The following is a 20,977-nucleotide window of genomic DNA, read 5'->3' as shown; positions in this document are numbered from 1 at the left end:
TACTGCTCACTGGCAAGTACGTGCTGCTTTTGTTAACTGTCACTGATCCTTCTGTCCAGAATAATGTAATCTACAAGTCCAATGGATTATACATCTAATATTTGTTGATTGTCTGATCTTTGATTCAGTGAACACCGATGTCCAAGGGAAGATTCCCATTGACTCTAGTGAATTCAAAGTCACCGATGCTTAAAAAAAGTCCCATTTGAAACAAAAAATTACAAACCTGTACTTAGCTTTAAATGATTTGATTTAATCCTACATTCCAACTGATGTAATTGCTAAAGTAATACAGATAGCACAAGAGTGAAACAGAGTTTTGTTGCACAACTGAAACATGTTCAAGTATGACAAGATAGAGTTCTGACCAACCTCCATGTAATTGGGATTAAGGTCATAGATTAAATGTTAATTTCTGATTGGTTGTGCCAATGCTCTGCCCTTCTTGACAGGGCAGATTAAACTGACTAGCAATACATCCATTCATTGCAGCAATTCCTGCCCTTCAGAATCACACAGGTGAGCACTTACAATTGATTTTCCAGCACTTTGTATTTTGTAAAGTATCACAGTTTCACCTTTGATCACTGAAATCTTTTAGTTAAGTTTTCTAGAAACACTGAAGATTGGTTATAACTAACTAAACAGTATAATAAAACATGTAAATACCTTCTTCTATGAATAATACCAACTATCATCTGTTTGCCATTTATAATGTTTTTATTTTCTTTAATCTCAATTGATTAACAGGTATCCTGACAAATATGCATAGGGCTATTTATATTTCATAGGTTTTCAGCTTGGAAAAGAGATAACTAAGGAGGATATGATAGTGGTCTATAAAACCATTATTGGGGGGAAATAAATAAGAAAGTGTTTATTTACTTCTCATGACACAAGAAGAAATAGAGGTCGCAAATGAAATTAATGGACAGCAGGTTTCAAAGAAACAAAAGGAAACATTTTTTCACACGATGCACAGTCAATCTATGGAACTCCTTGACACAGTGAGTTGTGAAGGCTGACTATTACAAGGTTCAAAAAAGAACTAGATAAGTTCATGGAAGCTAGGCCCATCAATGGCTATTAGCTAAGGTGGGTAAGGATGGTGTCTCTAGCCTCTCTTTGCCTGAAGCTGTGAACAGGCAACAGGTGTGGGATCATTTGATGACTACCTATTCTGTTCATTCCCTCTGGGACAACTGGCGGTGGCCACCATCAGAAGACAAGACACTGGGCTACATGGATCTTTACTGTGACCTGGTGTGGCCGTTTTTATGTTATGTTCTGTAAGGGTTATTGAGTAAAGTGCATATATCAAGATCTACAAAATGTGTCAAAACAACTTCTCAGATAACTTAATTTAAATTATATTAGCTTGATCTAAAATTTACTCTGGACATTTTTTTTGGTGGGAGCAGTTTGCACTTATGAGGTTTTCACACTGTTTTAGGAGGCTACTAAGAGGAGCTATGTTGGAGAGAAGTTAGATTGTCCCTATTGACAGTGATTAAACAATGATGTTACTGGGAAATTTCTAATAAAGGGTGGAAGGAAGGACACATCAATGTCTCTAATTTGCTTACAAATGATATGTTATAACAAATTAATTATTACTTATGAAGAATAATTGACACCATGACGTGCTGCCAACAGGTAAAATTCTAAGGTGTTAGCCTCAGAGTTGTTTAAAAATGAATGGCTAGTTTCTAACCAGCTCCTGTGTGAGTGCCAGAAGGGAGGTGAGGGTCGTTTCAGGGAATTACAATTGCTGCTACTTCCTAATACCCCCTGTAGGTGTTGCTGTCTTAAAAAGGGTAGGGTGAGGGTGGGCCATAGCTCTATCCATCAAATACCTTAAGAGTTCTCTGGACTGCCCACTGTCGAAGGTTGCAAGGGCTTCTGAAGGAAAGTGGTCCCTCCAATGCACACAGAGGTGGCATGTGGGGCACATGGGATTGCATTCCTTCCCCAAGATTTCTGCCTTCTATTTGGTCCTGATCCCAGAAGTGCTAATGTAATAGGCAGAGCCCACCCAGTCTCCTGCCAGTTGTAGGTACTATGGGCTGGATGGGCTCAGTGCTACTTGACTCCTAATGACTCAGCACCTTCCCCTCTGCATTCTCCACTGGGACAGGAAGCAGCCCATCTAACGGGACCCTCCCTTCTCTTCTTGTTCCCTAGGCTGGACTGTCTTCTGCTGTTGCTCCCAAGCTCGCACCTACAAGCAAAACAGCTCCCAACAGCAGCCTCACCCACCTGTCCCCTCCAGCCCACATGCTGGGAACCCTGCAAGATGGGACTTCCCACCTCTGTATGGCTCTGCTCTAGCTCTCAGCAAAAGTCCAGCCAAGGTCAGCAGACAAATTTCAACTTTCCCCATGGCCCCGCCTCCCAGAGGAGAGATGTGGGGTGGTCACCTATCCCCCCTATCATCTAGAGGCACAAGTCTCTGCCAAAGGTAGAAACTTTCCCTAAAAGAGATGAATTTATACTGAGAGACCATGGAGATAATAAAGAGAGGGAAAGACAGGAGATGGCCTGACGGAAAATAAAGGGAAAAGGAAACTACTCTTATGAGAACTGAGTTTCTGTTTTGCAATTCCATCTTCTCATTGACTTTCTTTATAATAATAATTAGGGGTGAGAGAGGACACAGCTAATACCTGAGTGGGTGGAAGTGACAGGAAAACAACCTTTTAAAAAGTGACTTTTGAGTTGTAATAAACAATAAAAGAAACCACCTGCAATATAAAATGGAGCAGATATATAAACTGGCTCTGAAATCAGTGAGCATGCATTTCTGAGGATCACTGAGATGTTTACCCTTTCATAGCCCTACAGATAAATCACTGGTATTAAAGATCCTGGAACAACTTTCATGAGGCATACCAGAGCAGTCAACAAAGGCTTCCCTTGTTGACCGTGCCGTGTCTAGACTGCCGCGCTGTGCCGGATCAGCTGATCGTCAGCATAGTTCAGCGGCCATTTTTATTTTAATAAAGCGGGGATTATTTAAATCCCTGCTTCATTGACTATGCCTAATAAACTATTTTACATGGATCTGTCGATGGAGCTTTGTAGTCTGGACGTACCCCTAATGTCCAATCTAAACCTCCCTTGCTGAGGTTTAAACCCACTGCTTCTTGTGCTATCCTCAGAAGCCAAGGAGAACCATTTTTCTCCCTCCTCCTGGTGACGCCCTTTTAGATACTTGAACTTATAGTTACAAAACTACAACTTAGTTTTGTGACTGAAATCAATTCACAGTGAACTTTCTGATGCTAAAACGGCAGCTATATTAACTTTGATTCTGTATTTCTTTAAAAGATCAGGGTTCTGAAAAACCCATTATGACTATTTCATTGACATTTTCTTGAAAATTACTATCCTAAGGCACAGCAATTTTCTTAGAATCTGGATCATTTCCCATATAATTGTTAAAGTTGGGCAATAGTTCCCTTCCTGGGAGGAAAAATTAGATGTGTAAATGCTCTGTACTTTAACCTGAACTGTGCTTTAGCTAGGTTTCTGTCCTGGCAATGTAGCTGGGAAAGCAAGTTATATTTTTTCTGAGCAGAAATTAGAAATCAGGTTTTCAAAATCAAGGTCCTGATGGGAAAAAGATTGTTTATGAATACAGTATTTGTGTATGTCGACCAAGTAACTTGTAACTTTCCATTTGCATTGTGAAATAAGGAGTTGGGTAAGTATTGTTTCTAGCCATTTGACAGACAAGGAAACTAAGACAGAGGATTTAAGGTCATTTTTTCAAATGGCCACTGACTTGCTGTGTTTCAGATTTTGGGGGCCTAATCTGAGACATTGTAAACTGCTTCACAAAAGTAGCTGATCTTCCTTGCCTCACTTTTGGTGATTTGCCCAAAGCTACACATGTAGCTTATTGCAGATATTTGAACAGAATGGACCTCTAGTCTGAGCGGAGGCTCAATTAAAGTCACAATTAAAGTAAATTAAAGTCACAATTAAAGTCACAAAGTTACATTATTGTGCAGGGGGTATGCCTTAAGTGAGATTACAGCAGTATTTCTTTAACATACTGTGCTTTTTTTATATGGTCACTTCCCAAGAAGTATCTAAAGCAACATCGGTGAGCTTGAATTGCCTGCTGAATCAACAGATGGACTTGTTTCTTGTCCTCATTCTGATTAGATAACTTCTGTGGAAACTGTCCTCGTAGCATTTGGGTTCTGCTAAGCATCAATTTATACAGTCAGGAAAAGGGATTCCTCAAAATGTTTTTGGAAATATGGTCAGACAATTTATTTGGCTAACATGCTGAAAAACAAATCAGAACATCAATAAATTGGCTCCTAAGAAATGATGCTGTTAGCAGAATCCTTACAGATTTGAGAGTTCAAACTCCTGGGGTATGTCTAGACTACATGGCTCTGTCGACGGAGCCATGTAGATGAGTTTACTAGACATAGGAAAATGAAGCAGTGATTTAAATAATCGCCGCTTCATTTACATAAAAATGGCTGCCGTGCTGTGCCAATCTGCTGTTTGGCGGCACAGCGGGGCAGTCTGAATGCGCTGCAGTCGACAAGGGAAGCCTTTGTCGACCACTCTGGTATGCCTCATGAAATGAGGTTTACCGGAGCAGTCGACAAAGGTTTCCCTTGTTGACCGCGGTGCATCCAGACTGACCCGCTGTGCCACCAAACAGCTGATGGGCACAGCGCGGCCACCATTTTGATGTAAATGAAGCGGCAATTATTTAAATCGTCGCTTCATTTTCCTATGTCTAGCGAACTCATTTACATGGCTCTGTCGACGGAGCCATGTAATCTAGATATACCCCTGGAGTGTGACTGGAGTAAAGAATTCCTAAGACTCTATGCTTGTCACAGAAAACTGAAGTAGTCATGGTAAAACATGTTTAAACCTTGATATGGCCACCTCTAACAATGCATATTCAACATTGCTGATCTTTCAGGATGTGGTTTAGGCTACCAACAAATGTGCTATTTAGACTCATTTGAAGGTGTGCATTTATTGATAGCATCTTCAATCTAAAGCACTCAGCATACTTTACCAATATTAATTTGTCTGTTGGTGTTTGGTCAGTAACACTATATCCTGTTTTAAACGCAACAAAACTGGGACAGAGTTAGGAAGTGAACTCACATCTCTACTGCCAGACCTCTGCCTTAACTATAAGTCTATCCTTCCCTCCCTTTGGAAGTGACTTTATGACATTGATATACATTCACTAGAAAAAGAATTAAGACATGGGTCAAATTGTATAGGACACTGAACAGCCATGATTCCAACCTGAGCTGGAAATGGAAGTAAAAGACTGCATTCTATTAAACTGGAACAAATCAGATAACCCAGAGATGATTAAGTGCCATCCTTTCATATAACACAATGCTTAGTAATAACATGCAAATTGTCCTGTCTTTTTGGTCTCTTGTAAAATATTATAGACTCATAGAATCATGGGCCTGGAAGGAACCTTGAGGGATTTTCTAGTCAAATCCCCTGTATGCAAGGCAAGACTAAGTACTATATAGACCATCCCTGAAAGATGTTTGTCTAACATGCTCTTAAAAATCTCCAATGGTAGAGATTCCACAACCTCCTGAGGCAATTTATTCCAGTGCTTAACCATCCTGATAGTTTTCCCTAATGTCCAACTTAAATCACCTTTACTGCAATTTAACCCTATTGTTTATTGTCCTATCCTCAGATGTTAAAGAGAACAATTTTTATTCCTCCTCCTCGTAATAACCTTTCATGCATTTGAGAACAGTTATCATGTTCCCTCTCAGTCTTCTGTCATGACGCATCTAAACTTTCATCATGATTATTTGCAACATCTACTGGTCAACAGCTATACAAAACAAGAATTCTCAAAGAAAGTAGGACATTTGCTGTGCTTAATGGACCACCAATGCTTTGAATGCCCTTTCAATTTGTGAGAATGGGCAATAAGATTCAAATGAACAAATTATTTTTCTTAGCTTGAGGCTACCTAATGTTTACTCAAACAAAACAGTTATCAGACTACCCAAGTTATGCATAATCAGCCTTTCTGGAATTTTCTGAAGTTATCTGGTTTTTCTGCAAGCCTTTGGGTCTCAGTTGTCTTCTTCCCTCACAAGGCTTTAGAATTAATTACCCTTCAAAGACAAAACTAGCTCATTGTTATTTTGGTCTGTTGCTCCTCAGCAACTGTAGGTGAGTTTACAGCTCTAGGCTAAGGCGGCTTACATCAACCTCATTCTGGTGCTTCAGCCAATATAATTCACTCACCATATTGGCCTGCAAGAGATGTACAGTTTAGCTCAATGTAGTTAGCATAACACAGTGTCTGTATAGACACTCCATTACCACCATTGCCTTTTGGCTGTCCGATGCACAGGCCTGACAGCCTGGAGTGCAGCCACTGGGGCTGACAGCCGAGAGCCACACCATTGCTTCCCTGTGAGGGGCTAGAGTGGAAGACAGGGAAGGAGAGCCCAAGCCCAGCCATCATCTAGGCTCTCCTTCTTCCGCAATCCCTCACGGGAAGGCTGCCAAGCTTGGGTTCTCCTTCTCTCCCCAGTCCCTGACCATGAGGTAACAGCAGGGCTCCAGGCTGCTAGCACTGGCAGTATGCCTGGCTCTCCTGGCTGTCATCCCGAGGACAGGGAGGCAGGTCCAACTGCCAGTTTTCCAATATTGCCCCACTTTAGTCAGAAAAAGCATTTTTGATGAGGAAGTGCACCACTAAAGTTAGGGTCTAGGGTGGCCATAAAAACAGTAATTACAATGGTGGCTGTATGTCAATCTAACTTAGTGCCACTTAATTTTGTAGTGTAGACAAGACATCAGTAACTACTGATTGACTCTGTTTCTAGTAGGTGGAGTTGATTTTAGTCATCTTTTCACTGGTTCTATTATAAACATGCACAGAAATGAAGGAAAATCTATACCATTTTGTTCTATAGAGTTACAAAGAGTTAGAATCTCAAGTATGGTATATTGTTCACAGTGTGAGTAGCTACGTTTAGAGCCCTACAAATCTGTGGATATCAGCGAATATGCATGGAGTATATTTGTGAATCACAAATCAGATACCAGTACAAAACTTGTATCTGTTCAGGGCTCTTTTCACTATAAATACTCAGTTCCAATATATACGCATAGTCTGTGTCCGAAATCATGGAATAAGTAATTTAATTTTTGTGGTTTTGAAAAGGGAATATCTCAGTAATTATATCAAAATAGCCTTGAATGCCCCAGTACCATTAGAGTTAACTTACATACATACTTTGTATTAATAGTTTATAAATTATTTACTCAAAAAGAAAGCAACAGGGTGAAAAGGCCCAAAATTCTGGTTTCCTGGAGACTTTTGTCGGGAAGTAACCAGATCATTCGTGACAACTTTATACTGATCTACGCAAATGACCTAATCCTTCCATTTCCACCTTAACCAAGTTTCCAATTCCACAAGCAGATTCTTGTACCCAGAAGATTTTACTGTTTAGCCTAATTTGCTCCATTGAATACTTCATAATTTAGTGTTAATAATATAAAAAATAATCAAGTGACTGAGGCTAGAATGAAGTAAACACATAATAATCACTAGACTAGCAAACTGGGTTAAAATAGCCCAAACATTCTGGACTGTAGATAAATATATCCATGATCATAATATTAGAGATGTTTGGAGACAGATAGAATGTATATAGAAAATGTATTTGTATATAGAAACACACCAGCATACAAATAACAGCTATTACCAATCAATCAAATCTATGACAATCCATGAAAAACAACTGTGAACCATTCAAATCTGTGTATTCACTGACTTTTGGATCAAAATTGAGAAGTGTAACAAAGGGTACGTCTACACTAGCTCCCTAGTTCGAACTAGGGAAGCTAATGAGGGTGACCGAAGTTGCTAATGAAGCACGGGATTTAAATAGCCTGCGCTTGATTAGCATAATCCCGGCTGGTCGCTATTTTGGAAACTGACTAGCCCGAAGTAACTGCCTGCGTCTATATGCGGCAGAGAAGCAGGATTCCGAGATAAACCCCTTAGTTCGAATTAACTGTTAAACCTCATTCCACGAGGAGTAACAGTTAATTCGAACTAAGGGGTTTATCTCGGAATCCCACTTCTCTGCCGCATATAGACGCAGGCAGTTACTTCGGGCTAGTCAGTTTCCAAAATGGCAACGGGCTGGGATTATGCTAATCAAGTGTGGGATATTTAAATCTTCATTAGCAACTTCAGTCGCCCTCATTAGCCTCCCTAGTTCGAACTAGGGGGCTAGTGTAGACGTACCCTAAGAGCGTTATTGGCAGTTGCTAGATGCTGGCAGCATTTATTGGATCAAACTTAGTCCTGATGTCAGTGGACCCAAGCCTAGTGAGCTATGCCTAGTTATATCAGAGTTGAGTTTAGACTCCTAGTAAAGTAACACTGCCCAATACTTATACTGCTTATGAGCAGTTTTTAGACCTAATCCAAGCAGCACTACCAGTGATCCCTGATGGGATACACATCATTCTGTACTAGGAGACCTATTCTATTTATATTCAACCTTTCTATTGATTTGCAATCTAGTTATAAAATATAAAAATGAAAAAATAATTAAACAGAGAAAATTGATAAATAAATAACCTACATAAATGTCAAAATCAGGAAAATATAACGCAGGAGCTATTTCTGTAGACTCAGGGCATGTAGATCTACCAGTATACACTCTCAGATAACCCTAGAGCAATTAGTGTTAAGATATTCTAAAGATAATGGCTTTTTGACAAAGACAAAGGCAGCTTTATTACTCAGTTCATTTGGACATACATTCGCAACAGGAGACTTGAAAAAAGGCAACTTTTATTAGACCTGCCATCATTAAGCTGGCCCAGAGGCAATCCTTTTAACTGAAAGCTATCATGTGAAATAATCTATTAACTTTAACACACAAGAATATATTACTGTAAGCTTTGGAGGCAAAAGTTTCCCAACAATGAATTGAACAAATCTTAGTAAGAAAGGCAAAATCATCTGAGCTTTAGCTAAGCTGATAAATATAACACAGTACAATGATTAGAACCTTTCCTCCACATCCAGGGCTTTTCCATCAAACCCACTTACAAGTAAACTTAATAGAGTGGAAAGTAAGAGTGCTCCAGTTTGTTTAATCTAATCAGATTAAATAAAATTATCAGACATTTTATGGAGGAATTCTTACCCTGAAAACAAACTGGAGCACTCTTACTTTCCACTTTGTTAAGTTTACTTGTAAGTGGATTGTTCATGCAAAAATGGAAGACATTCTCTCCCCTACCCCATGATTTATCAGAAGAGTTCCTTGTTTTGTCTCTTGTGCCACAATATAAACATGTGACTCAATTGGGAAATGTTGTCTTATTTGGTTAATGTGAAGAAATTCAAGTCACAGTGGTGAACAAAACAGAAAAGTCAAGTTAAATCAGACTGCAGGTTGCCAGTCTGGAGGATCAACTTTTTGTGCACCTTGGGCTTATCTCACTCATGGAAGTCATCAAGAAATGGCAAGTGACTTCAATACTGCAGGATCAGACCCTTTCTAAAGAATGCATGGCTATTGAGTAGGAGATATAACAACATTATATTATGGTGATGCTAATTGGAAATAGATATTTTATTGTATAAATATACAATCTGAAGGATGTGATTACATTTTTCCATAGGATCACATTCTCCTTATTCCCCCAACACGACGGCTACGTCTACACTGGCCCCTTTTCCGGAAGGGGCATGTTAATTTCAGCTATCGTAGTAGGGAAATCCGCGGGGGATTTAAATATCCCCCGCGGCATTTAATTAAAAATGTCCGCCGCTTTTTTCCGGCTTTTAGAAAAGCCGGAAAAGAGCGTCTACACTGGCCCCGATCCTCCGGAAAAAGTGCCCTTTTCCGGAGGCTCTTATTCCTACTTCAAAGGAATAAGAGCCTCCGGAAAAGGGTGCTTTTTCCGGAGGATCGGGGCCAGTGTAGACGCTCTTTTCCGGCTTTTCTAAAAGCCGGAAAAAAGCGGCGGACATTTTTATTTAAATGCCGCGGGGGATATTTAAATCCCCCGCGGATTTCCCTACTACGATAGCTGAAATTAACATGCCCCTTCCGGAAAAGGGGCCAGTGTAGACGTAGCCAAACTGTGTATACCTCAGTAGAAGACAAGGCTTAACAGAAGAGTCAAAGAGACCAAGAAAAGCTTAAAACATTCTTTTTTCCTCCTCAAAAACCTCAAATGGAATCACATGAAACACAGTTATACTGTGTAACTACCACTACCCTTTACTTATGTTTAAAGCAGAGTTTCTATATTAACGTGGTATGTTCAGTATAAGTATCGTATTTATATTCAAATGGCCTGTTATCACTCTATGTATGGCAACTACACCCTGGAGCACTATAATGAATTACCTGGCTATGAGCCATTGATAATTTGATATCAGAAATCACTTTATAGGAAGATGGTGGTTGGGGTGAGTTTCCTTCTGTTCCTGAGATATTGGAGCCAAAGGACAGTTCCACAACAGAGATGTAAGCCAGCGATGATAAAGGCCCCATTCTGAATGAAGCTCTCCCACACAACCAAGGGCATCCAGAGGACAGAGAAAGGCACAGCAAAACCCACCTATAACACTTCCAATCCTCCCACTGATAATTTTTTGCATTTTATGGGAAAACAGTATCCATGCTCACCTGTGGTTTGCCCTCCGGTTCCCTTCTCATCCCCCTGGCTAAAGATTTGTCTACACTGTGATAAAAATTCTGTGACATAGTCTCTGAGCCCAGGTCAGATGACTCAGGTGCACAGGATTTAGGCTGCAGGGCTATAAAATCACAGTAGAAATGTTTGGACTTGGGCTTGGGCTTTAGCGCTTTCTCCCCATGGGGAAGGAGGTCTCATAACCAGAGCACCAGCCTGAACCCAAAAAATCTATCCTGCAATGTTATGAGTCTTTTATCATGACATGGCTCATTGATCACAGCACCAATGTCCTCTTTCCCAACAGGCTTCCCAGGACTGTAGTATCATTTGTGGTCCCAGCAGAGGGGAGACAAATGAGATGCGATTTACAAAAGGCTGGTTGAGCATGTGGGGAATCATACCCCTTCCAGCATCTCTGTGATGTGACCAGCATTTCTGCAGAGCTCCTTTGTAGCCCATAATGTTCATATTCAGCTTTGGCCAGAAGCAGGTCTTATGCAGGATGTTGACGTACCCCAAAATGTGATCTCTCATATGCCTCAAGGAGAGAGAGTTATTTGTAGATGAAGGGCCAGTAACAGAAGTGGTTTCCCTAGCCACGTTAGAAATGCTTTCAATTACTGCACATACCACTACAAATGCCAGGACCCTCGCTAGGGAGACTATTAGCAGTCTCAGCCAGAGATAATGCCTGATAAAGGATCCAGCAGATTTTTTTTTTTAGTTCTATCTCTGACAGCTGTTCCCTTCATTAAGTATGGGACACATTTGTTTTGGATACTAGTTGCACAAGAATCATTATCCAGAAGGCTAGCTGATAAAATGTCTCAGTTTGCATAGGCATTCAACCCAGCTTAAACTGATGATAGAGCATCTCTGTGGGAGAATTTACAGAAGCTGCCCAGTTCCAAAATAGGTCCTGAACCTATCAGAGATGAGAATGTACATCTGTTGAGAGGTAAAACTTCTGTTAATACAACATCATTTTCTCTATTCTTCCCTAGCATGTTGGGTAGTACAGTCACAAATCACAAGGGAACAACCTTACCAATAACACAGTTACCTATAGCAAATAGGTTCACCCATAGTCTACTTCCACCCTCAATATTCATTCTCACAATAAAAGCCTATCCTTATACACCAGGGCTGTGTCTACATTGGGCCACTTATTCCGGAAAATCAGCCACTTTTCCGGAATAAGCTGCGAGCTGTCTACACTGGCCCTTGAATTTCCAGAAAAGCAACGATGCTCTACTGTACAAAATCAGCCGCTATTCCGGAAAAAATTCTGCTCCCGCTCGGGCATAAGTCCTTATTCTGGAACACTGTTCCGGAAAAGGGCCAGTGTAGACAGCCCAGTAGTCTTTTTCCGGAAAAGCGCATCTACATTGGCCATAGACGCTTTTCCAGAAAAAGGGCTTTTCCGGAAAAGCAGCCTGCCAATGTAGACGCTCCTTTTCCAGAAAAACTGAAAATGGAATAGTATTCTGTTTTAAGCAGTTCCGGAAATTCATGCCAGTGTAGACACAGCCCATCATACCATTAACATACAGTGTGCGTTAGAACCATTCAGTGTGTTACTATAAAGCTCCACTATAAAACAAAACCTCCCAAATTCCATAACCAGTGTTGTCTGTACTATTAAAGTATAAATTGTATAGCACATATGCATACAGTATGCCTGCCCATACAAATGTATCATAAACTAGAATGCAGAGAGTCACTGAATTACAGTGCTTCGGTCATATCCTTTCTTGCCTAAATACTACCCACCCCCTCCTCTCTGCTGGGGCTCAGATAGTGCTGGCAAAGCAGTGCAGATGAGCTATTGAAGACCAAAAACTGGGCTATCTAGATCAGAAGCCCTTATCTGCATCTATCAGAGACCCTGATTCCTGGAGGAACACCCCCCTCCCACCGCAACAGGAGCCTGGTGGCCCAGTAAAGTGCCACTGTTGTACTTTGGCTAGGTTTCACTGAATGAGGGATTTCAGTACATCCCATGAGACTTGTATATTGAAGAGCAACCCTTCGTTGTCGATTATATTCAACCCCGAGGCAGAACATGGCACAGATAAACCTCCTCTGCTTCTCTGGCCTATGCCAGCCTACCTACCAAACTGCCCTAATGATTTCCCTCATTTAGGAGTTTCCCACAGATCTCCTTAGGCCAGTTGCAGGACTTGATGGACTCCTTAATGTGAGATCTTTCATGCGGCCGGTCATTTGCTAATACTATTAGTATATGGTTTGGTAAAAAATATTCAACAGGAAGGATTTTTACAACTGCGTAAATTATGAGAAAGGACAGATTTCTCAGCAAAGCTTGATTTATAGGTACAGGGACGTTTACCAGTCTCAGAAGTGGGAGGCAAACAGAACTACGGGGTACAGCATATTGCATTAAAACAGGAATTCAATAGGAATATGAGAAACTTACACAGAAGAAAATAGCACCCACATTTTCAGCTAAAGCAATGGCATGATCATAACAATTGCATAACAATTACATATAGTTTGGGTTCTCAAAGTGCTTTGTAAAATTAATAGCTTCAGAACAACCTTATGAAGTAGGTAAGTAATATTATACCCAGATTACTATTGAATAAGGCACCGACAGCTTATGTGACTTTGTTCAAAGTCTCATACTTTAAATCCCTGTTAGAATCAGAAGTAAGATGGGGATATTGACTCTGTTCCATGCTCTGACTATTAGAAACCACTTCCCTGACCACCTTATGTCTTTTCTAAGTATGTATTACTTCTGTGATGCCATGCTGTTTTTTCACATAATAGGAGTATTCTCTACTCACTGAAAAATCACAGTATTTCCATAGCTACAAACTGTCTGTGTTTTAAGGATACTCTAAAAAGATATCCTACTGGATATTATAATGGCTTCAATCTCTTTTTCTGCATTAGGTTGGGCAGCTATTGAGAAGCTTCCCTAAATGCGCAATGAAGAAATAAAGAACATGGCATAAACAACACACCTCTTTTACCCTTATGGAATATTGCTGACTGTGTACTCTGAGGAAATGTATTATTTTACTGAAGACTTTGACTGACTACCATGGCTGTGAGCACCTATGAAGCATTTATTTGCAGTTTGATCAGAAACAGCTACTGAGCTATTCACTAACTGAAATGGAAATCTTAAAGCAAGCCCAAAGCTTTGGTAGCTTTATTGCCTCTAACAGAGCATCCTGGCTGGTATTCATCATTATTCAAGTTTCTTGCTGCTCATCGTTGCATATAAGAGCCCAGCCTCTCATCCCCAATTCACCTTTCCTCTCTATCTGGAATGCTCCTACAGAGCTTTGCACTGAGAAGACTAAAGTGCAGCTGGATATGAGACTCTTCCACTTGGTAGGAAGCACACTGAAGACATCCACAGAGCAGAATATTACTATATTCTATGCAGACAGGCTTGGTAATTATCCTTACATAGATGAGAACACACATAAGACATTTAATGGTGGGATCCCCCAACTCTGTTTCTTGGAACACCATTTAAAGAAAGCCAGGGATGACATTAATTTTTATATGCCTTCAGATGAACAGGTTGGCTTGGCTGTCATCGACTGGGAAAACTGGAGGCCACTATGGATACGGAACTGGGGAGCAAAAGACATTTACAGGCAGGAGTCTGTCGAGTTTGTTCAGCAGAACGATATAAGCCTATCAGAAACCCAAGTAAGGACTCTAGCCAAAATGGAATTTGAAGCTGCAGCAAAATCATTTATGTTGCAATCTTTAAAACTGGGAATATCAATGAAGCCAAACAATTTGTGGGGCTATTACCTTTATCCTGACTGCTATAACTATGATTACAACCAAAATCCCCATAATTATACAGGAAGCTGTTTAGATATTGAAATAGCAAGGAATAACGAGCTTAATTGGTTGTGGGAGGAAAGCACAGCACTTTACCCATCTGTCTATCTCGAAACAGCCTTGAGATCTTCCAAAAATGCACCACTCTTTGTTCGTAATAGAGTTCAAGAAGCCATTAGAGTGTCTAATGTCTCCAATTCCACCTGTCCACTTCCCATTTTTGTATATACACGTCCAGTATTTACGGATTTCAATCAGGAATATCTCTCTCAGGTGAGTGAGGTTTGGCTAGCTCTTAAATATTTGTAATTTAAGGATCACTACATACATAGGCACAAAAAATTGCAAATTGATGAAAGTAACCTACAGAGGGTTTGAATAGAACTGTATCCAACAAGCAGTAAAATACAGTGGAACTGGAAAGAATATTATAGCATGTTAAGCAAAGGAAAATATAAATATGCTGTTGTTTCAAGCTGACTGGTTAGGGGCTATTAAAATGAGAGTAGAGGCAATGTTTGTTTTTAATGATATATAAACAAAGTATGAAGATCACTTTTAAAAATATTTTTGTTGAGTTTTACCTCAAGAATTATTAGGAATATACAATGTTGCCTGGCCTGGTTTTGTTAGAGCATTGCCCTGAACAAGGTCTTTCATGTCCCAGCCTCAAGTAGAACTTTTGAATTGGACTCCACCAACTTTGATTTGCTAATAGGTAAAAACCTAAAAGGGAGGTAAAAAGTGTATCAGATGGATCAGCTTGGAGAAGTGCCAATGTATCTCAGGAACTTGTTGGAACTCAATTTGAGTCTTATTTCTCTAATCATAAGCCATACTTACAATGGTGTTAGGTGGGGACATAGTTTTGCATCATCTGCTCAACTCTGTATCAGAATCTACCAGCATAACTGAGAGCAGAATGGAGAAGTAATGTTTAATTATGCACTTCACGGTGGTTATTCTGGTTATGTTTCTGATTATGTAACTTATAGTCATACTGCATGTTGCTGAAATATACTTTATTATTCATCCTCACACCTTTGTTTTCAGGATGACCTTGTAAATACCATTGGCGAATCTGCTGCATTAGGTGTCTCTGGAATTGTAATCTGGGGAGACCTGCATTTAGCACTGAGTGTGGTATGTCAGATTAATTACATTCAATTCTTTTGAGAGATCAATTTACTTTTTCCTTACAGATGAAAAGTGTAAGGTTTTTATTCATTTACTGCTGTCAGAATTTCTACTGTACACAATGACTAAGCAGTTTTCAGAAGACCCAGGGTGTGTCTAGATTACAGGGTATTGTCGACAAAAATGGACTTTTGTCAACAAAACTATACCTGCATCTACACTACTGCCAAGTTCGGTCTACATAACGGCGACAGAACTCGGCAGTTTTGTTGACGCTGGTAAACCTCGTTCTATGAGGAATAATGCCTTTTGTCGACAGAGTTCTGTCAACAGAAGGCGTTATTGCATCTACACTGTCCTTTGCGTCTACACTCTCATGTTGACAAAGCAAGCCCCTTTGTCTTCAGAACTGGATGTAGTCTAGACACTCTTTGTCGACAGAAGCTTTGTCAATAGTATCTGTTGACAAAGCTTCTGTCGACAAAAGCCTGCAGTCTAGACATACCCCCAGAGTCTTCTCTCAAAATTAAAAAACATTTTTAGGCTTGTTGTCATCATCTGCCATTCTGCTTAAATAAAATCTCAGCCTTCTAGAAATCTTTTTATTATCACTGTTGGTACTCAGCTTTTAATCTGATACGTGCTGTTAGGGGTCGGTGACTAGACAAGCTACTATGCCAGCTACAGGCAGGTTGGCATTTGTTTGGTTAATTTAGAAATTCTGTAATTTCTTTGTAGTATTCTGTCCTAAGGTACAGAAAAAATATTCAGGCCTTGTCTGATACAAGATTTTTTATAATCGGCTTCCCAGATTATTGTTGTTGTTTTTTTTTTAAATGGTCCATTTAGGAAAAAATACTTTAAACATTAGGAGGAGACATTTTGTTAAATGTCATGGTTAGTTGATTCTCTGTTTCATATGCAATGGATGATAATACCTTGACTGACTCCTGTATGAGAAAGATGAATGGCAAAAAGGAAAAATAAAACCCTTCCCCCTTTCATTTACTATAATAAGGTCACACACAACATAGTTTGAGAAACACTGTTTTAAGGAGGTTCAAATAAATCTTTTGAGCTAGCCCATTTATATACAGTCAAGTCAGTCTATTATAGAATATTATTTGTGAAGTTATTATGGTACTTTCACCCCCACCCACAGTCTACTAAAGGAAAGGATTCAGAACTGTTCAGCACTGTTGATGTCTCTTGAGCAGAAAGTATGCCCATATAAATATTCATAGTTCTTTAAGGACTGAATTTTCAAAAAAGTCTGAATGTGGACTTCATTTGTACATGCTTGGTTTTGATATGCATATCATTTGCACCTGTAATTTTTGCACACAGTTATAATGACAGAATTTATATTGGCAACAGCTTTTAGAATTAAATTTGCAAGTGATTACTGTAAGCAAATGAGATTTTGCATATACAGATTAGAATATTTATATCCACAGTTATGCAAGTTTTAGCATGAGTAAATCTGTTTGTTCGTGGAACAACCTTCCTAAGTGACTATGTGAAGTCATTACCCTCTTCATAAAGATCTCTCGACCAGGCCCATTTCTGTCATAACTTCTCCAAGAATTTAGTCAATTAAGAATTGCTAGCTAAAATATCTTTGGCTGTTATCTTTCTATATATAAAACAAAACAATACTTATGCCAATCATCTGTCTGACTTTGATGGTATATTATATCCCTTTCCTTTTGAATGTTTTCCCCTTTATTGTAAGCAACATTGCAAGGACAAATCAGCACCGAAAATAGAAGACATGGCTTCCCATCTTTACTGTTCTGTCCTCTCCCCTTTTATGTCTTGTTTTGTCTTAAAAACATAGGGTTGAATTTTGACAACAGCTCCAGATCATTCCAACAAACTTCTCTTTTATTTCTCCAGAAGTCCAATTAAAGTTAAAAGACTATCAGACACTGTTTCCAGCTAATGGGGAAGGGAATAAGAGTTGCTGTTAAAATGAAAGCCTTACTAACTACCACATATTTCAACTGCTTGACTGTTTCTCCTTCTTTTTCTGTATCTTTAATGAAGGAGTTAAAATTTAGTGGTGGCTGTTACAATAACTTGACATTAAATCCCAGATCACGCTTTACTCATGAATATTTTAACAATAAACAAATGTTTCATCTTAGCTTTATTAGGTCCAACACAAGCCTTTGTTAGATTCAGCACAGCTGGTGGGAGAAGGGAAAAAGCAGAGATTTCTTAGGCCTTGTGTACACTGGATTATTGTCCTGATTTCAGCCATTGTTGAGCAGTTGCTGATATAGCTGTGCCAGTACAAGCTGGCAGGTAAACATATTCGTTGTGATATGTACCAGTACAGTTTACCCAAGGGGTAAGCCCCATTGGTACAAAAACTGGCTTTGTCTGTCGATACTAGGTGTTTAATGTCTAATCAGGTCAAATTGCCAGTGTATTCTCAGAAACAAAACAGACCAAAAAAACTAACCCCTCAGCTTCTAATTATAACACCATGCCAAGCGAACCAGAAATCTATGCCAACAACACAAGAATTTCTCAGTCATTGAGGCATACTTTGAAGATATTTCTCAATGTGAGGAAGTTCCAAGAATATGTTTCATTCCAAACGCAGGGCCCATGAAGTGCTCTTTTCAAGTCTCTAAAAACAAAAACAAAAAAATCAATGACAACTTAGCTTCCTCAGCTGAGGGATACTCAGTTCAAGGGATGCGGGGGAGAGAACCAGAAATTTCATGGGGACAGTAATTTATGTCATATGAAAAGACATAGAAATCTTCAGGCTTCCCTAAAAATAACAGGAATTTTGATCTTTCTTCTAAGTTAATGGAGCACATTGGACTAAAAAACAACAGGCTAACCATAGTAGATAAAGTGAAAGCTTGAATTCCTCTGATTTCGGCCATTTGAATACTTTTAATAAAATCTACAGCATCTACCTAGTATAATTTTGCCTTAATTATTGCAATGTATAATGATTTAATTGATACATTTGGTTGTTTTCTACAGCCAATAACTGCTTATCTACATTTACAATACCTCTAGAGAAACACTGAAAATTAGCTACAATAAAGTTGTTGAAATGACGACCATTTTCATAATGAATTTGTATATTGAGTTTTTAAAATATGATTTTCTTTCCACAGAACACTTGCAGAACTTTAGGCAGCTACCTTGGGCATACTCTGAATCCTTATATCATCAATGTAACCATGGCAGCTAAAATCTGTAGTCAAGCATTATGCCAAGACTCTGGTGCATGTGCACGAAAAAACTGGAACTCCAGTGACTATCTTCATCTGAATCCAGAGAATTTTATTATTCAGATGTCAAAAGATGGAAAATATGCTGTACAAGGGCAGCCATCATTTCAGGATCTGCAGCAATTTATAGAAAAATTTTATTGCCGCTGTTATGCAGGCTACAGTTGCAAATCTAGAGCTGATGTAAACGACATCCACTACATCAATGCCTGCATTTCAGAAGATATTTGTGTTCAAGTGTCCTTAAATTCACTTTCTAATATGGATGCCTCTGGGGCCAGGGCCTCTTCCAACATGAGTGTATTTTCATTAACTCCAGAGAAAAACATGACATTACCTGCACTTAATGCAACAGAAGGTTTTCAGCAAACCATTAGGAATAACAAATTCACTGTATCTAGTGCAGAACATACCAGTGCCACAACTAACAGTAAAGTTGATTTAAAGATAACTGATACTCACAGCTTCAGTGATTCATCTGCTGAGGAGATGAAGATACTGAATATGGCTTGTTTAATTCTAATTTTGAGAAACCTAATTTAAATGACCCAACTGAAGAAAGAATGTCATTTTCATTCTCTTTCTTCCTTCAAGGCTGTGTTCAGAATTCCAGAGTTTTTATTCCCACAAAAGGGCAGTACTTGAAAGGTGATGAGTAGCTGTGATTTCTGTGGATTTATCTGGATCATTACCATGTTCTGTCCCTCAAACTTTATATTTGCTTTTCAGTTTAGTTCTATAAACTACTATTTGTACCAGAGAAATCCTGGTCGCACCTTTTGTAGCAGGATAATCCAAAATTTTTATATTTGAGAAACAAACCTTTTATATGGTTTGAGGGAGCTATTTGTAATAGAAGATTTTGTATGTGAAAACAAGTGTGTGAAATTCACTTCAAACTGAATTTACATGGTTCTTGAGTAGGAGGTGGGTTTAGGGCTGGTCCTCCTCATGGGGTGAAATTAGTATGAATATAATACAAATTCTTAAAAATACTGGATTAATTTTAGATCTGAGGAAATAATTTGCAGCCTCTTTCTGGTTTTGGAACATCTGTAATGACTTTGCAATATCAGCTACTAGAAGATTTACGTGGCATTGCTCAGGTTTTTAACTCAATTTTTGTTTTTTGGAAAATAAAATGTAAAATGAGGCTGGGGATGAGGGCTTCAGTATGCACACTGTCCTGGGAAGAGAGTACAACCCCAGCCCTCTCTCATAGGATCAGCTTGGCGCCAGGTGAGAAGTGCTTCTCCATGGCCGCTGCAGCTTCAGCAAGTATAGGTTGGGGAGAGGGCCATGTCCTCTGGCTGGGACAGGCCCAGGTTTGTCTGCCCCCTATGCTTCCCAGGCAGTGTGAGGAATGCAGCAAACTACTGGTCCATTCCCCATCTGTAGTCCCTTGTTGCCCTCCTGTGATCATTATACTGTATAATTGTCCTCGCTTTCCATTCCATATCCTCTGCTACCCCCATGTGGTCATTATATAGCAGAGCCCTTCCTTTCCATTGTATGAGAAACAAATCCCATTCCAGGCACATCCTATTTTACAGGCACCACCAAATTCTTACCTTTCTTTAAGTTATGATAAGAGGAAGCAGCACACCAAATTTGGTGGTTCTAGCTCTTACCATTTAGGAGCAGTTCTTGAACAAACAGACACACTCACAAACAAACTCTTCAAATATATAGTAGATTTAAATATATTCAAAGACTTTTTTAAAAAGTTAATGCTCATCACCGTAGTAGCTGAGTACTTCAAAAACATACATGGATTTTCACAATAGGTCAGATGCTATGACCCCTATTTTACATAGGGAGAGCTGAGGGCTAGAGATTAAGGTCAAATTTATCCACTTTGTTTCAGATTTGATGCAAGACCTGAATTTTCAGAATCCTTAGCATTATATAGCATATTATACATTCAAAGCCCAGCTTCCATTGACTTCAGCTGCAGCTAGGTGTGTTAACCATACCAGCAAATGACAACTTCAGGGCTTAATTGCATTCCATGT

The 20,977-nt window shown here is 39.4% G+C and overlaps 1 protein-coding gene across 6 annotated transcripts in view; it reads left to right on the top strand.

The window, feature by feature from the left end:
• Positions 1-20,115, top strand: part of SPAM1 (sperm adhesion molecule 1) — a 33,440-nt gene extending 13,325 nt beyond the window's left edge. For 4 of the 6 annotated variants that reach the window (XM_006122596.5, XM_089778976.1, XM_075928487.2 and 1 more), the window contains 4 exons: positions 2,185-2,354; positions 13,648-14,835; positions 15,616-15,705; positions 18,846-20,115. In XM_006122596.5, the coding sequence (XP_006122658.3) occupies positions 13,873-14,835; positions 15,616-15,705; positions 18,846-19,505 (1,713 nt within the window). In that variant the 5' untranslated portion in view covers positions 2,185-2,354; positions 13,648-13,872 and the 3' untranslated portion in view covers positions 19,506-20,115. Of the gene's footprint in view, positions 1-457; positions 520-2,184; positions 2,355-13,647; positions 14,836-15,615; positions 15,706-18,845 lie in introns of those variants that run through there. The other 2 variants (XM_025184409.3, XM_006122599.5) reach the window with 2 other exon arrangements.
• The last annotated feature ends 862 nt before the right edge of the window (positions 20,116-20,977 follow it).

Source organism: Pelodiscus sinensis, chromosome 1 (assembly GCF_052426305.1).
Source record: "Pelodiscus sinensis isolate ZL-2025 chromosome 1, ASM5242630v1, whole genome shotgun sequence".
NCBI lineage: Eukaryota > Metazoa > Chordata > Testudines > Trionychidae > Pelodiscus > Pelodiscus sinensis.
The sequence above is the reverse complement of the archived record's forward strand: the minus strand, read 5'-3'. Positions and strand labels throughout refer to the sequence as shown.